At 40.9% G+C, this 18,481-nt stretch overlaps 1 protein-coding gene across 4 annotated transcripts in view; it reads right to left on the reverse strand.

Annotated features, from left to right (window-relative positions):
- Positions 1-1,855: 1,855 nt before the first annotated feature.
- LOC118412706 overlaps positions 1,856-18,481 on the reverse strand; it is a 19,638-nt gene continuing 3,012 nt past the window's right edge. The window contains exons 1-5 of one of the 4 annotated variants that reach the window (XM_035815734.1): positions 17,541-17,649; positions 5,064-5,159; positions 3,590-3,721; positions 2,658-2,785; positions 1,856-2,073 (exon numbers count right to left, since the gene is read on the reverse strand). In XM_035815734.1, coding sequence (XP_035671627.1) covers positions 2,660-2,785; positions 3,590-3,721; positions 5,064-5,159; positions 17,541-17,615 — 429 coding nt within the window. In that variant the 5' untranslated portion in view covers positions 17,616-17,649 and the 3' untranslated portion in view covers positions 1,856-2,073; positions 2,658-2,659. Of the gene's footprint in view, positions 2,074-2,657; positions 2,786-3,589; positions 3,722-5,063; positions 5,160-17,540; positions 17,650-18,481 lie in introns of those variants that run through there. The other 3 variants (XM_035815733.1, XM_035815732.1, XM_035815735.1) reach the window with 3 other exon arrangements.

Genomic DNA, 18,481 nt, shown 5'->3' on the forward strand with positions numbered 1-18,481 from the left:
AGCGAGAACATGTTATGACGTTCAGGAAATTGGAATCGCCGAAGGTCAAGTTTTCTCCGCATCCCATCTGTGCTACTGCGGCGCTCTCCTTCCCACGCGGAACTTTACGGTCTCTAAATCTTGAGAGTCAGTCGTTAGACGATAGAGCAGGTGGTGTAGAAATCATTATTGAGTCATTGGGATCATTTTTCGGCAGACAAGAACGATTGCAACATCGTTAGTGATTGAAAAGCTACTTGAACTCGTTGAAGTATATTGAAATATTGATTCAGTTGTGGCAGATCTGTGAAGATTTCGTGTTCATCAACGAAGGAGGTTGAAAGATACATCACACGTCGGCGGGTAAAGTGAAATTTTGATCGATAGTTTGCCTTCGAGTCCTAAATCTCTCCGATTGGAACCGAAGTCAAGAAAGTTCTTGAAACCTGACTAGAATAGTTGAAATCAAGAGTAGGGGATGTAACGTTGTACATTAGATCAATTTCTTCACTAATGTTGATTTTACTATGTCAAAAACTAGCTTAATGTGTACTTTTGTTTGTGTTAACGTAAACGGCAAAAGGGATAAGGTCTCAATGGCATTTGAACTCAGATATGGATACTGGTTAAGCTTAGCTACAAGTCCCAGGTAATAAAATGAAAGCTCCTTTGAAATTCACTGGGATTCAATTCACTGCCTGTTCCCTAGTGTCCCATATGACATAGTGCTCTTTGAAGTTTATTTGAGTTGATCTTCTCCGGTTGGTGATTCCTATCTTAAAATGTGAGTTGAACTACCGAAGTCTGTTTGGCATTATTCGGTGCTTGAGTCCAGTAATTGAGTTCCATATGCTCAGTTATTTCCATGGAAATTTTCTTGTCCTCTTCCTGACCTCGTCCTCCTATTGTTCTTTTAATGTTCTCAGAAAGACGAAACCTCCTTGACACATTATCAGAATCTTTATCCCTAAGTTTTCTTTGCACCACGCAATGAGGAAAATTGCTAAACACTGGTACTTTCTCAAATGTTTTCTTCCTCTTTTCTGTTTGACAATTGACGAGTATAGAGTCATAGCATCAACTACAAGCATCCGTTGCTGACAAAACAACTGGTTGAATGTGACTCTTTTGACAGAAGTCGAAGAGAAGAAGATCGAACTAGCAATTCTAACAGTGTTAATTAAGATGTTGCATACCTCTCTATCAAATACGCTTTAGAAACAACGATTATGTCTATGCACAACGATTAAATATCAATTAACGTTGCGCATACATTATTGGATTGCCATTTTGCACACTATCTCTGGCAATAGTTAAAAACTGCATTACCATCACGACTAAATTATTACCAATCACAGTCAAGGTCAGGAGATTGCATGATAAGCCTGAACGTTGGTCGTGCGCCATGGTCACCAAAGGTCACGAGTATCCCACGCGTTCTTTCATTATACCCACATCAAACAAAGCTAGATCTGACAGATATAAATGACCATACCACGTAATGAGTTCTCTATACGATCAATTGTACTCACATCCACTTTTGTATAGATGTGCTATTGGGACGAAGAACATTACTCATATTTGATCAATTGGTGGCGAATTGGTTCTTCAATATTTGCATCACTGGCATTTCACTGCCATTCCTTTTTCATTGCATTTTCTTAACACTGTCTTCATATATTCTAAAACCGGGCACAAGTTTTTTAAAACTTAAAAGTGTGTGGCAGTTATATGTCTGCTGACTTGATGAAAGCTAGCGCTATTGACGTATCTGGTGAATATCATAGTTTACCAACATGTCTCCAACATAACAAGTCAATGCACAGTGGCCCCAACATCTGATCTACATTCAAAAGAACCAAGCTTCAAACATTGACTTTAAACTTTTAATTCTGCAAGCAAAATATCTGCAACAAAGTTTGGTATATCGTCTTTACATGCTAGCGACGGAAAGTGAATTCAGGCGAAGAACAGAGGTACAATTATCTAGCGAAATACGTTCTACATTATCTAGAGTATGTTCCATCGCATCACCGCTGGAGATTCGCAGCAATGTAAACTCCTTCGCCATGGCTCTCTGCGATATGGCAGCTGCTGCAAAAAGAAGAAGAAAAGTAAGGACAAACAAGTCTTTGATTTTTAGACTCAAGACATAAATGAAGGTGATATCGAGCTAGTTAAGTTCAAATAGCAAATGCACAAATAAGCTTATCGTCCACTCGTCCTGTCGTGACAGAGGAGGCAGATACTATGTAATGTATTTTCAGGTTCATTGGACAGGGAAATTTTCGTAGCTCTTTTCGACGTACGGGCACAATGAACAGTATCGTGCATGTCGGGTGAGCGACACAGTCGGGATTCGAACTCACAACCTCTTGCCTTGGTTCTGAGGCAGGGTCACAGAGCCACTGGACTAGGTATATCTCACTGCACTTGGGGCTCCGGTGTGACACTGCGGGGTTCGAATGATACTCATCGAATTTCAGGGATCAAGAACGAATTTTCTTACTTTTTGTGTATTTTGTTATCTCCTAAGCCATACTTTTACATATTACACAATATCTGAATGATAAAAAATCGAAGAAACAAAACAGTGACGCAGTGAACGAACCCCGCAGTGCCGCACCTGTGCCCCAAGTGCAGTGAGATACCACCTTAAAGTGACTGATGAAACCTACCTTCAGAGCTTCTGACACGGAGTGTTCCCATATGTTGTCATGTCGCAGAAGAAGCCAGGCGGGCAGTCGCACTTCTTGATGCGGCGGTTCCCGTACATCTGTTTGCAGGGCGTTTTGGCAGTCGGGCACTGTGGAGGAGAGAGAGACGTGGTTTCAGGAAATTAGCTGACTTTCGTCCGTTTTCCTCTGACGTTTGAAGTAGAATTTTCTTCCCTTGTGCATTTTAATCGGTGGCGTTGGAAAAAATGTCATTATGTTTACCTTCACAGAAGGGAAACATATTGTTATATTTCCATACCACTAGTATGGTTTAAGATATCTCGCATTTGCTTATGTTTCTTCTGTCAATCTTCAAATCGATTCGTCTCCTTCATTTCTGAGACAAATGACCTGAATATAAGGGTAGCGGGCAGTACCCTCAAGCCCCTTACATTTTTTATACATCTTGTTATACAAAAGCCCATGTTTTTAGTGGATGTACTTTGGGACTGCTCTATATTGCTTTGGGTTGTGCTGGAAGAGAGCGAAGTACAGAATACAGAAGGAATGTGTTGAGTAAGAATGGACAGAGCAATAGTTAGTTAAGCTAGACCGTGTGAAAGTGAATAGTATGTATTTGTTGGCAAATATTAACGTTACCTTTCCAGTTGATATTTTTGTCATTATTGTACTACAATCTTATATATGTGTCACCTTACAACTCAGGTGTGCTACAACCCACATAATTCATATTCTTGAAAATAGGTACTAAACATGCTATTTTATGTGTAACTTTACATAAAGCGCATTTTATGAGTCTAATGACAGTATGCAAACCGATGATTACATGGATAGTAGTGGCATGAATGAGATGCAGGGGGATGGGCGATACAATGACCTTGACTTTGACAAATAAAAACAAAAGAATCTCTAAGATTTGTTTCAGCACCGACCATTTGCCTGTGCCTGGGCAGTGCCTCTTGGTTGATTGCTGACAGTACGAAGTCATACAGGTGACCAGTGCCGCACCTCTGTCGCCCACATACCCGCCTATGTATGGCCCACAATGGAAGTCTGGAGTCATTCTGCAGCACATATATAGCCGGGACTTCAAATATTGTCCAAATCCGAAATACATCAATTCAGTGTTACACGATACGAATGGAATTGATTTATAGACTTCGTATTTATCACCAATGTGCGCTGATGTTTGCTTCAGTTGTGTCTGAATGAATAACATGCTTGTCACATCGTGGATACTGACAGGAAGTTAGGTCAAAGGTCCCAGAATAGGTCATCTCATTTCCTGTCCCGAATATTTTCTGCTAGATGAATTTTACCTCATAAGAATCAGTGAGCATAGCCAAATAATGAAAGGATTTTACATTCGATAAACGTCGCAGCAATGAATTTCAATAAATGACTTTTGTTAATTACTAACCGCAAAGATATGAAAAACAGATGCCAAGCAGAGAAAAGTCACTAGGAAGAATAAAATCAATTATTGTTTCCTGTGTCTTGATTACAAATGGCCGCAATATTGTAACTTGTGAAGCATCGCTGAGACATACACTGCTGTTCAAAATGAACCTATTCAATTATGAGTATGGATCAATGAAAGGTGTGTTGCCATGTGAGAATCAAGTGAGTCAGCGCATGTAGAAGTGAAATGAATGCAGCGACTGAAGCAAGTCAGCAAATCAAATAAAGTATTCTATATTGCAGAAGGTGTAACAAATGAGAACTTGCAGCACATTTATAGATTTAGAGACAGGGAAATCACAACCACGTATCTTACACCTCTGAGCGAGAAACAAAAGAATGATACATGCATTCTACATGTTCCTCATTACGTCGTTTGTACTTTTCAACGTTATTAAAAAACATCTTCATATCGGATAGTCTGGTGTAAATACACTAGCTAAGAATTGAGTATGCAGTATCTATATTGATTTTGAACTGCAAGGTTGGGAGTTTTGGCGCCAAAACGTCGGACCTGCACTACGGAATATTCATGAGCTTCTTCGGTTTACACGTGAATTCTGCCACTTACATACGTTTGAATATTCATGATCACGCTCTGAGCACGTGCTGCAAGGTGGCAGAGAGAGCCAGTTAATTAATATTCATGAGTCAGGCAACCCAACCGCGCTGTCGAGAGGTTCGTCTTCTGAGATCTGTGAATACACTCGCTAAGAATGGAATATGCAGTATCTATACACACAACATCATTGAAACTCTAGCAATCATCGTTTATCTTCATGGTTCAATGTTCGGCCATAAGTTTTTATCTCCACGAGCTGCTGTTATTCCTATTATAACAGAATAAACACAAATACATCGATCGAAACTTAAACAGTTACAGTTTGCTATCACTACCAAGGTAAGATAGACACAATGTTTTGAAGCTGCTACTGTTATATTTACCGTTTTGTAACGCCGTGCACGTTCGGGTAGAGCAGCCTCTGCCCTCAACAGTTCAAGTTCACGTTCCTCCAGCAGGTCCCTCAGTTCCTCAAGTGCCTGAAAGGAAGTTAACATCACATTAGATAGAGGGCGCTTCTGCACCGTATACGTAGCCTCAACCGTTGAATCTCTAGGTGGCGAGATTGATTGGTGTACAGAAACACATACCTTCCGATGTACCTTCACTTAAACGCAAGTAATATAAATAATGCGAGTTGGAAAAATGTGTGGTAACGATCTTATGTTATTTTTCCACCGAAACTGCATGATACAAGCATATATAGATAATGAGCAAAGAACGTCTGTCTGTAAATTAAAACCCTAACTTATAGCTTTAATGGACCATGAACCCTATAGTTTCAAACGTACAGATAGATCTCAGATGTGTTTCCACAAAGCTTATGTCATATTCATTCATAGATTAAAACCCATTTGATGAGATTTTTATGAAAGACCTTGAACCTTCTTGTAATAGTACAGGATATCAGCCAATGAATCATTGTATTTCACCAGAACCCCTCTAAAGACAAGCGGGGGGATTGTAAACCTTAGTCAGAGCTGCGGCTGGCAGTGATGCACTACTTTTATCGCACATTTAGAGCACCAACAGTCGTATAACATCTCTTAGTTGAAGAGTTTCTTACGGATAAGATCCACAGAGGGAAAATTGAGTAGCGGGGCTATCTACTGTGACCAGGTCGTTAGCTTTCTTTTTCCTGGCTTCACGTAAATAATTTGTAAGAAACTCCGGACCTTTCTGTCGTTAAGACTCTTACGGCTTGTGAGCATGTATCTTTGAGGCCAATACGGGCCAATTATTTCCATCTAACAGTGTATCTGGAAACAAAGGCATAAGGTCCATAGAAGCCTTTTATCACCGTATTGTGTGTCGTAATTTTGCCCCCATCCCCACCCAGTCTTTAACTTTACTTTAATCTCATTTATTGCTTCTGCGTAGTTTGCAAGAGTGGCGAAAAGTTTGTATACAGTATATGGCCACTTTTAAGACCTGTGTGGCAAAAGTTAAGAACAAGCCCTCTCCGACTTTTAACATTTGAAAAGCTGCAGATACTAAATCCCCATTTGTCTTTGGTACTGTGTGTGTTGGGAGGGGGATGCAAATACTTTAAGCGTTGACTGGTAAAATAATGAGAGTCTTTAAGATCTTGCTGATCCTTGCTAATGTGGCGTCCACATATTGCATTACAAAATATACCATTGTTTTATACATTAGTGTAATTGTCTAGCCTGTATGTGTTTACACAATCTCTTGCTAGCTGGGGTTAAAGACGATATTGTGGGGTCGGCCGCTAGGAGCGCGATTTTAGTCAGGCTATGGGATTGTCGTGTTGTACAAGGTTGGAGAATGTTCTACTGACACTTGCTACTGAACACTGCGGCAGTGCTGACAAAGAATGGCACAGAACAAGCAGGCAACATAATTGAAACTTGTATAAAGAAGACGAAGTACACAAGAATAAACTAACCATTGCTCCCCCCCCCCCCTTTTTGCGATGATAAGGTACCTATTGGACTTAGTGACACGCAGCACACGCTACAACCTTCACACCCACATGTTTCAAGTATTATCCGTTGACGTGAAGCTCTTATAATGAGTTCTGGATAACCTTTCATATTTTCCACACAGCACCTGGTCCCTTCTGCGATATAGAATATATATGTTTATTGCAAGTTCTTGCCCGAGGGCTAATTGCAGGTACAAACAACATGTAAAATAAGGAAAAATACAAAGGTGCTAGGAACTACATTCTATGACTATGCTATGCTAGTGTACATTATACTGGTTTTGTTGGGTTAGACTTCTTCTCTTTAGGCAGTGGAAGACGAATTTACCCACTTCTTTTATAATGTGTGGGTTCTTTGATTTTAATAGTAGGATTGATTTTTCATTGTCAGGAATAGTTGGAAAGTAAGCGTGTATTTTGGATACACTCATAAATAGTTGGTTTCTTATATCATCATAAAAAGAACAATTAGTGATAAAATGACTCTCGTCTTCCACAGCATTTGAGGGGCAATATTTACAAATCCTCTCGGACACAGGTAGCTTCATATATCTCCCCTTTTCTATTTCCAGGGGGTGGGCACTAATTCTAATCTTACTGGTAGCTGAACGCTGCTCAAAGTCGCAAAGTTCGAGATATTTCTCTATACAATATTCGGTTTTAAATTTTCTGTAAAATCTAAGCTTGCCAGTATCGGCAGACAGATTATGGAAGAAAGTTTGAATATACATATCTGAAAACCTTGTCCTTAATAGATTGCATATATGTTAAGGATCATAGTTAGTGCTATCACCATATAATAAGTATGAGTAGCCACAGTGATCGAAGATCTCCTTAACTCGCTGTAATAATGTCCGTCGACGACTATTTGTCAGAGATGTATGTTGTAATCGGAGAGCATCAACTTGCAGCGGGTGTGTATCGGAGTCTAGTTGTGTTAAGTGTGTCCAGAATTTTACAGTGCGCAGGGATATATCTAAATCTAGTGGGAACCTTCCTAGTTCTGCTCTGGCTGCTACATTACTACTGTTCCTGTGCACACCAAGTACATTCTTGCAGAAGCGGTTATGGGAATTTTCAATAGGTGAGGTGTCATTTATAGGGTCTTTACCCCAGATTTCACATCCATACAGAAGTATTGGTTTAATACAAGTGTCGAATATTCTTAGTAGGCACTTCGGAGAGACAGACGAACGGAGTAGCGATTTGAGACTGAACATGGCCTTTCGTGCTCTGAGTGAGAGCTGTTTTTGTGCAAGAGAGAAACTGCCTGATGCAGTAATATTCAAGCCCAAGTAGCAGTAGGACTGGACTATGTCAACTGTGTCTTGCCCAAAAGAGAATGTTTGTTTTGGGAATGATCGGCCAGATTTGTTGAAGATAATGACTTTTGTTTTCTTTAAATTGACTTGTAATTTCCATTTCGTACAAAAGTCGCTCAATCTATTCAGGGCAATTTGAAGTCCTTTATCGGACTCAGAAAAAATAACAACATCATCTGCGTATAAGAGGCATGATACAAACAGGTTATGTAGGGAGGGTGGTGAGCATTCAGTATTATCAAGTACATGTACAAGGTCGTTTATGAACAGGTTAAAGAGTGTAGGGCTAAGGTTACAGCCTTGCCTGACACCCTTCTCGGTTGCAAATGATGGCGTTAAACCAGACGATGTTTTGACGCATGTCAGGGGTTTTGAGTACATACATTTAATAAGCTTATAGATATAAGGTGAAAGGAAATGCCTACCGTAATAGGATATTAATTAGTGTCCTATCTAATGGGCCGAGCACAGTGTCACCCATTTTTGAAGGAAAAATAGACAAGAGAGACAAGAGGGTTTTTTTCACTGTTCTTCTCTTTTATTCGTCAACGTTTCAAAGAAGGAAAGAAAAAAGGATGTGTCAAGCTTCACACGACAGGTTACTTGTCCGCCGAGCTCCCACCAACCCACTCCTGCCAACTTGACACAGCAACATAAAATACAAGACAGAAAGTTCATACCAGTAGACTCCGACTACATGGGAGTAGGGGATTAAAAGCGCAGGTGTAGTTTTCCCCCCGTCGACCCTCGCCCACATGCACTGAGCACCACATACAGAGACATAAACGTTGTTTCATACAGACGTACAAAGTCAAGCTTTAATCTTGAGCGGAGGCACTCCTTCGTGTACGGGACCATCTCGATGTGAGGTTTTGTCAAAGCAGGGTTCACAACGTGAGGACCATATGGCACGTTTGTTGGATGAGGTACTGTGGCAGGCTAATGGTCAAAGTGACATCTAACACACCTATACTGACGTATGTGGTCTGGCGAATGTCCGTTGTCAATACGCTCATGTTACTGTGATTCTAGCTAATGGTTAACTCCTGTCTTCAAATGGAATAAAAGTAATTACCTCCATGAAATGTCATGGAGGTTATATTTTACCCTGCGTTTGTGTGTGTGTGTGTCTGTCTGTCTGTCTGTCTGTCTGTCAACAAGATAACTCAAGAACGGCTGAATGGATTGGTTTCATACTTGGTGTGTTGGTAGGGTGTGATGAAAGCTAGAAGTGATTAGATTTTGGGCTATACTAGCGGCTATACTTGGTACTGCAGCGCAACTTCCGGTTTTGCTATCTCGTGTTCTGAACAAGCTATGGTCCCAATTTTGGGTGTTAGATAGCTCTTGTGCTCAGGAATAAGTGACATAAGTTTGGGCCCCCTAGCGTCTAGTTTGGGGATAGCAGGGGCATTTTTATCAAAAACTTCTGAAGCAGATAACTCAAGAAGGGAACAACAGATTTTCACGATTCTTGGTATGTGGGTACCTTAGACAATGTTGTACAAGATAAAATACTAATCATGCAAAATTAGAGTACATTTGCATAATTAATGAGAATATTCTATCATAGCAGTTTTTTCAATGTATCTCCTGTCCTGGAAATGATATGATGTTGACAATTGGGTGGTAGACAGCTTTCAGGGTCATGATATCGTGGGTCAAGTTTCAGCCCCCTAACATCTAATGTTGGAACTGCAGGGGTATTTTTGTCAAGACATTGCAAAGAAGATAACTGCAAAGAGGAATGATGGATTTCCATCACTTTAGGCATGCAGGTAGCTTAGGCAAATATGTTCATAATGACATACATGTTATGCAAATGAGGGCTTTATTTGCATAATTAATGGGGACATTTTTCCCAGCATGTGATGTGGCAAGAGATAATAAATTCACATAAATTATGCTAACAAGGGTCTTCTGTGTATATCTATCCCTATGTCATGAGGCAAAAATTACTTGAGAAAGGTATCACCAATGCAACATAAACAGTCAGGGAGCTCCGGAAATAGATTTCTGCTCTGCGGTACATGGTCACTGTAGAGTCATGGCATTCCAGAGGTCACTGAGGTCAAATCCCTCTGAAGCGCGCAGGTGGAATGCCTCACTGCCAACTCCAGAAAGTAACTTCCGGTCCCTGTGACACAGGAAGTTCACTGGCCATCTGCTCAGTGCTCCAAATGTCACAGAGGTGACGTTTCAGCCAAAACAATATACACAGTGTTACTGTACGGGCAGGAAAGTTCTCTGGCTATAACAACGAGTTTTATGCCTGTTCTTGTTGGAATTTGTTGCTCTACATGGAGTCTTGGAATATCAAGGGAGTTTATTTGGACTGAAGAGAAGACCAACCGGTAAGCTAAGTACAAAGTGTACTATGTACATGTCAACTCTCTAAGTCGAGCCTGAACTGTTGAAGCTGGATAGCATAAATTATGTTAATGTTAATTAATTGCATAAAATTTACAAAAGCTCTAAATTTTCATGGAGGTATGAGGTCGCCGAACTCTAGTTTAACCTATTGAAGTCATCCACGCACGCATCACTTTTCGCCTCTTCTACAAAAAGTCACCTTCTCCGAGGCTCCACGCAAGTCCGGAACGTGCCGACTCATATTGCCGCAAATGGCCAGCATGTGCCGGTGTGACAGGGTTTTCGCCCCCCCCCCCCGTGATCTCGCCCCCCCCCCGGGGGCGAAATCACTAGCGATCTCGCCCCCCCCCGGCTAGTGATCTCGCCCCCCTACCTCGCCCCCCTTTAGCGATTTCGCCCCCCCCCCCCAAAAAAACGTGTTTACATGACATTTTAGAAGTTGATTGGTATAAATCACAAAATGTAGTTTCAGAATGATATAAGTACACGAGTTTGATACATAACTCCATTCATAGTATCAACATTAACGTAATTACATGGTAATAAGATAGTTGAACTTGTTTCAGACAAGGAGGGTTTGGTCCCTTGTATTCCCGTTATTGCATATACCTGAGTCTTGACATAAGATGTATTTCATTGTATTCACCTGTCCTCAAGCAACCTATACATCTCCAATATGAAGTCTCTACCATGAAGTGACCACAAAAGAACTATGTAATGTCTTTATTAATTATGCAAATATTAGGTATTAATTAGAATAACGCACATTTTGGTATATGCACCTAGCCAAGGGATATCTTCACCTCCAACATGACTGTTTTTCTAGTATTTAGGAACTGATGCATTTACCCGTGTTTCTTAAGACAGGTACTTTATCAGTGTTTGTGTAGCATTTAGCAACAGCTATATCAACTTGCGCGTAGATAGTGTTTATAATGAGAAACTATTATTCACGTGTGTTTTTAATTTTGTGAGTGCTTTGGAAATGTTTCCAGCACAAGAAAGAAAACACTGTGACAAATTGAAAACATATAGCTGACGTATTCCGTACCATAGACGGTGTTGATTTATACGTTCGCAGTAGCACTGTTTTTATGCCGCCTCAGCTGCAAAAATTGTCTTTTTCATTTCAATGTCATGTTTGCACCGAACAATATAGTATAGACTTTCGAGGTATGACATCTTACGGTACGGTAATAAGGTGCCATATAGGTACCAGGTAACACACCATATACGTTACTCCTCAGGTGCAGTATAGTACCAGGTAGCGCACCTGTGATATGTAGTAGCCAGCTGCTCTGGGGGGGGGGCGAAAACGCTAGTGATCTCGCCCCCTGTCACACCGGCCTAGGTGAGCTCGTTAGGTACTACCGCAAACCGTGGCAATTTTGTCAAACTTCCCTTGGTGCTATTCTCATCAAGGTCGGATATCATCCATAGTGTACGTCTCTGATAGTTCTTGTGAATATATTAAACATCTCATACTTCAGCTGGGTCTGTTAAGATGAGCAAGACAACCTACATGTGCCTCTTACAAATAAAGACGTGAAGTGTCTTTTGAAGCACTGTATTCTGTGGCTCCACTCGTAATACCAGCTTTGTAGTCCTTTGGTTTAGCAACATTTTTGCTGGACATTTTCGCCCTCCCGCAGAAGTCTCCAGAGGATGTCATCATATTACATGTATGAGCCAGGCCTTAGAACAAACGACAGTATAATTGGCATTTGGCAGATATCATCAAAAAGCCATACTACACTTCCTGAGATCAAAGGATTCGAGCACTGCTTCTGGCTGTACAGTTATTTCTTTTAATTGTTTTGCAACGTTTTCGCAAAGCCCCTCGTATATGGTTATTCATGCGCAATATAATAAGTGACCCACGAAATACTTCGAGGCAAAATGTTGCTGCGTCTAAGTCACTGTACTTTTGCTCCATTAGTCATACAAATCCAGTCACCCATATTTTAAGGGTTACGATTCTAGACTCAAATTCACCCGACAGTAGTCATGTTGAGTCATCAAATGACTGTTTACAACCCTGTACACGTGTTCATCAATAGCGCTACTTACTCATAATTACGACTTGGATCTCAGCGGGAGTTATCAAAGTCCATTTATGTCTGACTAAGAAGACGATTACGTCAGCAGTACTTTTTGAAAGTGCTGACCGGATGAGGTTGACTTGTTCGTGAATCGAAAACAACCTGTAAAATGTAAGCACGTCTAACTGCCCAATTTCAAAAGCCTAAGTAGGTTGTAACATGGTCGTATGAGTGAAATACTAAGAAACAGTAGATACGTTACAGTAAAAATACTATAAAGGAATATTTGAAGTAAAAGAACAACACAGTACATTGTGATAACTACAGCACGATGAGTTGTAGTAACCCCATCACCGATTGGTCGAAAACTTAGAGACTTTTGGGAAATCAAACCATGTGTCTAGAAATAATAACTCTTGACATCACTCGAGCATGTCCTTGAATGAAATCATATGCCCTTTGATTTTGATGAAGTTGACATTATGATTAATGACAACACCAAAACTGCAATAAAAGATGTTTTCCCAAGACGATTGTCTCCCTGGAAGACTTCGCACCGGGCAAGACAGGACGTGCTATTGGTTGAGACATGTCATCATTTGAACCAAGTCCGTGATGTTGTATCAGAGGGAAATGGTCTATGATAATGTGTGTGGGAGAGCGGTGTACAGTAGTATTAGTGTGACGGCCATCTATGGTATACCAAGTGATAGTCTGTGCTAACATTGGGGCATGATGGTAGCGCTCTGGTTGTATAGCCGTGAACAGCGCCTTGGAAGTTGTCAGTCTTGGTAAACAATTAACAGCAGCTACTCTGTAGGGTCCTTACTTAATAGTGTCTCTGGTGGCTGCTGCGTCGGACGTTGGCTCTGTAGGCCTTTCCGCTGAAGACTCGTCAGAAAAACCACACCAGTATCAACCTACGTCAAGCTTTTTTTTTAATGAAATGAAATTTTATTTGCAAATCCATGCCCGTAGGATAATTGTACATAAGTACATGCATGGTGGAAACATGCTCAATGTGGGCAAAAAGTGCAATAAAGGTTTTCATTCATTCATTCATTCATTCTATCTTTAAACGGAGTGGCTTTGACTTCTTTTTGTAAGCAGAGGACGAAAAGTCACAATTTTTCTACAAATTGTGGATTCTACAATTTTAAAATGAAAATGGCTTTATAGCATTCTAGAGAACTCTAGACAATTCTAGAAAACTTTGTATCATATCGACCGTCAAACATCAAAACACGTTTTTTATTCCAAGCACCGCATGTCCTCTCTGGGTATGTATTTGAAGCTTAGTTCATTTCATTTCGTAAATAATTAAAAGCGTCCTATCACCATGAAGCTTCAGTGTCTCTCCTGATGTAGGTGAACCTTGATCTTCCGGTGTTGTTTGCGGATTGAACCTCAGCAACCTTTCACATCATCAAAGCATTCCAGCTACAAATGCCGATAAACATTAGGACTTTAAGTCTGTATTCTGTATCTTTGCTATGTCTTGTATGACCCTTACCTCTTCCATCTTGACCCAATGGCAAAAAAGCGGCATATGGAGCAATTTCATCTTCTCATTAATAGACGGGTCCAAACAAACCGAGTAAACAAACATTCAACTGTACATACATTGTCGTGTGGCATTTTCTCTAGAGAGGGTTCAAGCGTGAACATGATTATTTGACAATTAGCTGTTGAATCTCTGGTTGACAACTTGAAGATTAAATTGATTCAAGCTCACGTCGCAAAGTTTGATTGCTTCAAAGCTTGGATATAACTGGCGCCTACATCAAAGCACACACAGGAAACGTGCGGAGCCCATAGACCTTAATTGAGGTGGAAGGAGTGCGAATCATTACTACTAGACATGACATCAGGGATTCATCATTATTGTATTCCCTACAACTGTGACACATAGCCTGAGTACCATCTTCCGTAGTAACCGCTTTACAGTCAACAGTCGTTTTACAGTCAATCGTACAGAGACAGTTAGCCTTGTAGTATTTTCAAACGACAAAGGGAGTCGAATGCTCCACAAAGCAGATTTCTTTGTGGCGAAATGGACCATTGTTTTGAGTATCGTCCATTCACAAGTTTTCACATACTGAATCAGGTCCAGGTTCAGGTCCAAACCTGAACCTGATCCTCTGGACCTGAACCGGACCTGGACCTGAGTTCACTGTACCGGTACCCACTCCTACTAAGGACCTATTGATTTTATCCAACTAAATGTACATTGCCTGTAAATTTGCTTCTATTGTCGAGCAACACTGAGGAAGTGACAAATAATCTCATTATCCCTAAAGGGGCCCGAAACTATAGGTATCGATTTATCAATGCGGTGGCGTGATAAAAACCATTGTTGAAATGCAATCACCCGGTACTGTGGCAAATTGATTTTTGGTACAGTGTAAATGATTTTTTAATTCATCAAATAAAGTAGACGGCGATCGCGCTGCGCTCTAGCTGAGACCTGAAACAGATGCATACTGGTTACTAGTATATCATACAAACTGTAACTGAGAAGATATAACAAAGCACACTGGGTGTAAAATTAAAAGTATTGTTTTGTCCTCTGTACAATTCGTTGCGCGATTTTAGGCCACAGAGAGAGCACCATCCTAGTCGAGAAGGACGCGTGAATGAAACCTTAAGTCGTAGATTAGTCATTTTATTGTGAAAAAGAAAAATAAGTATGCAGTTGCCAATTAACATTAGCCTTCTAATGGTAATTCTTATCTACTATTAAGCAATCATAGTCTTTAAACTTTGGTAGCACTCAAAGTACAGTAAAGACAATAGGGTATTTACACATAGAGGGGTACTGTGTGGAGTCGATTGGTTGTCTGTAGGGCTGCTGTACCGGTACAGCGTAACGGTACAAAACCGGTTTTCCTTATTGGACTGATACGGAAAAACCGGACCGGAAAAAATCAGGTGAACCGGAAAATGAAAATGAACAGATTATATGATCAGGCATTAACACGTTTTCCCGCTTGCAGGTGGAAGAGAATAACAAGAGTAAAGTAGAGCAGAGTTTATAGTCATTTCTACCAAATTTACAGTCAACCGTACAGGTGCAGTTAGCGTTGTAGGATTTCAAAACAACAGTATGAGTCTGATACTCCACCAAACATTGTAACATTTCTTTGTAGTGAAATGGACCATTGGTATGAGTCATACTGAATAAGGATCCTCTGGACCTGAACCGGACCTGGACCTGAATTTTCTGTACCGGTACCCACCCCTAGTTGTGTGAATGGGTAATCCCTGATATGCCCCGATGGTGTGCTCTCGCGTAACTCGGGTGAAAAATAGTGCCTATGTTAGGTTCCTAGCTTAGGTTAGGGCCGTCCCTAGGATAATGCGTTAATTGGAGGTCCCGCGTTGGTGTTTGTGGAGAACCACACCTCTAGCGTGTGAAAAAAAACACAGTTATCGATTAGGGGTCCTTCCCGATGTGAGTGGTTCATATACAGTTAATGGGCGCAACTGGGGTAATCACTGTCGTATTGTGGTCACTAGGCACTGTGCACAGGATGCCATCATAGACCATTATGATATTCCCCGGGGGAGTTACATGTGTTTATTTTCTTTTTTGTTCCTAGGAGCGAAACTTTCAAGATCATTAGTGGCAACTTAAGTGGTTAATGTGGCGGCAAATGAGACATACTTTTGCCTGAAAATGACCAAAGTGTGCCATTAAGGGCAAATTGATGGATAAAGTACGTCACGCTAAGCGACTGCCTCCAGATCATAACTTCATTATCACTCCATTATCTTCAAGCTCTCAAAGAAACGTGTCCTCAAAACAGTTCTGGCATGTTACTTCCTTCTTTGGGTTGATGCTTGTCCGTAGTTGTTTCAATCCACCGTCATTACGGTGACAGGAAGTGAAAATGACCGCAAAGGTTGCAGTAGCAGAAAGGCTAGGTCAGAGGTGGTAGAACTAGTCGTTAATGAGACATTACAATTCATGATACGGGTCGATAGAATACTAAGCAATGAAGGCTTAATGTTTGGGGGATGTCTATTTGTGTATTCGGGGTTATTTTCCATTTGCAAAAATTGCAAGTACCATTCACTCCTAGGGAAACTGTCTTGAAGTCACTAGACTGGACCCCTGTAGCACAGCACCACAGAAGAGCTAAGGCTGTTTTCATGTTCAAGGCTCTCAACGGTATGTTTCCTCCACACATTTCCCAACTCTTCACTACATCTGCAGACACACACTCTCACCACACCCGGCACAGTACACGGCGGGGCTTCAACTACCAAAAACACGGTTACAATACAAGAAGAAGTCTCTCTCGTTTTCTGGTGCAGCTTTGTGGAACTCGCTACCTGCACACTTAAGAACAGCATCATCTATCTCCACTTTCAAAACCATCTACACAGCAGAATACCACATGGTCTAATATGCAATCGGTCATGTCTTTTTCTGTTCACATTGGTATGCAAATTTGATTTCATTTATGATTTCGGAGTTATATTAGGATTAATGTTGTACAATTGAATTGCCTTATTTGGTCTTAGTTGAATTGCGTTATTATTTGCCAATTCTTGCTGTGTCACCATTTATTTGATTTTATATTGTTATCGTTTATTGTTATGTATGTACGGGGTTTCCCCCCAGGGATCTTTGAAAAACGCCAGCCAGGCGACATGTACCCCTGGATAAATAAAAATAAACAAACAAACAAACAAACATTCGACACCATAGGGCGACAGGAAATGACGAAAGGACGCATGTATTGTTAATCATAACCTTTGCATGATTACGTAGCAACAATTATACAAGATATACGAGGAACTGTGAATATTTCAATGAGTCGTGAAATCTAGGACGTTCGCTCGTCGGGATCAAAGGAGCAATCTCACAGTCAATCAACAAAATCAATTTATTTTTTGGCACGTAAAAGAAGGCAACAAAGTAACCATGTGCACCGAAAGATGGGGAGAGAGGTATAAAGTGCCCACTTTGTTTCTGACGCGCATCTGTGGCGTACTACACCACGCCTAAGGCATCTTACGATCCGACATCTGAAAATGTGCCAGGATCTCTGCATGATTAGAAGCGGAACCTGATTAAAACAATATGGACCCTAGTACTGTGGTAATCCATCAATACTGGCGTCCAGGTATTGGACTGTAGACAACATAAATGAGATTGCTACTTACATTTCCATAAAGCCATAATGATCTAGCATAATGATCCACGTTAGATGACCATCGGAAGGATTGTTTTATAATCATGTGATAATCACACAGGTTTGATTTCCCATATGCATAGTACATTCACATTTAAACCCCATATTGAGATACAGATAGACACCTAAGGGCCTATCATTACAATAATGATAAGATTTAATTTCAAGCCAAAAGGTTCCCCAAGAAAACCGGCTGTTGATACCATTGGGTTATATGGTGATAACAAAGACGCCTGCGGGATGTTTGCTATAAAACGACCAAATCCGTTATCTGCGATGGCTATCTTCACTTTTGTGTAATTGAATTCACCACGCTATCCAATGGGTATTGGCCACGTGCACGGCGCGATGAAGAAACGCACAGAGGCGACATCACAGCTGCAGGCCAAATAAATAACTGGTGACGTCCTCTATAGTACTTATCAATCTATTAATGTCATAAATCTACAGGTGGCCTTAAGCCATTGAGAGAATGGAATACAGTCCACTGCCGCCGTTTTTAAAACCTCTTCTAAGGCTAACGTCACATGTCCACAATGGCCCGACAGGGCAGTTTTGGGGGAAAGAAAAGTACGATATAAAAGACACCAAATAATTCAGCAGCATGGCTTGTACATATTCATTGGCATAAACGTTAATCTTTCTTTTCCGCAAGAAGCCCGGCCGGGCCCCGGGTAGGAAATGTGACGTAGTCCATGACTTTTACGTAGCCCAGCGTCTGTGAAATGGAGTTGGCATTTCATCATAATGTCCGAGTGATCATCAAAATCATTCAGAATCATCACATGTCCATGGGGTGGGTTGTAGCGCCACTTGTTACTAGTGTTACCGGCCAACTATCAATCTTGATGACGGGTTTACTCGGATTAAATGGCTTTATCGGCTTTGACTTCTTGGGCGACACCTTGTAGT

The sequence above is a fragment of the Branchiostoma floridae genome, chromosome 3 (genome assembly GCF_000003815.2).
Source record: "Branchiostoma floridae strain S238N-H82 chromosome 3, Bfl_VNyyK, whole genome shotgun sequence".
Classification (NCBI taxonomy): Eukaryota; Metazoa; Chordata; class Leptocardii; order Amphioxiformes; family Branchiostomatidae; genus Branchiostoma; species Branchiostoma floridae.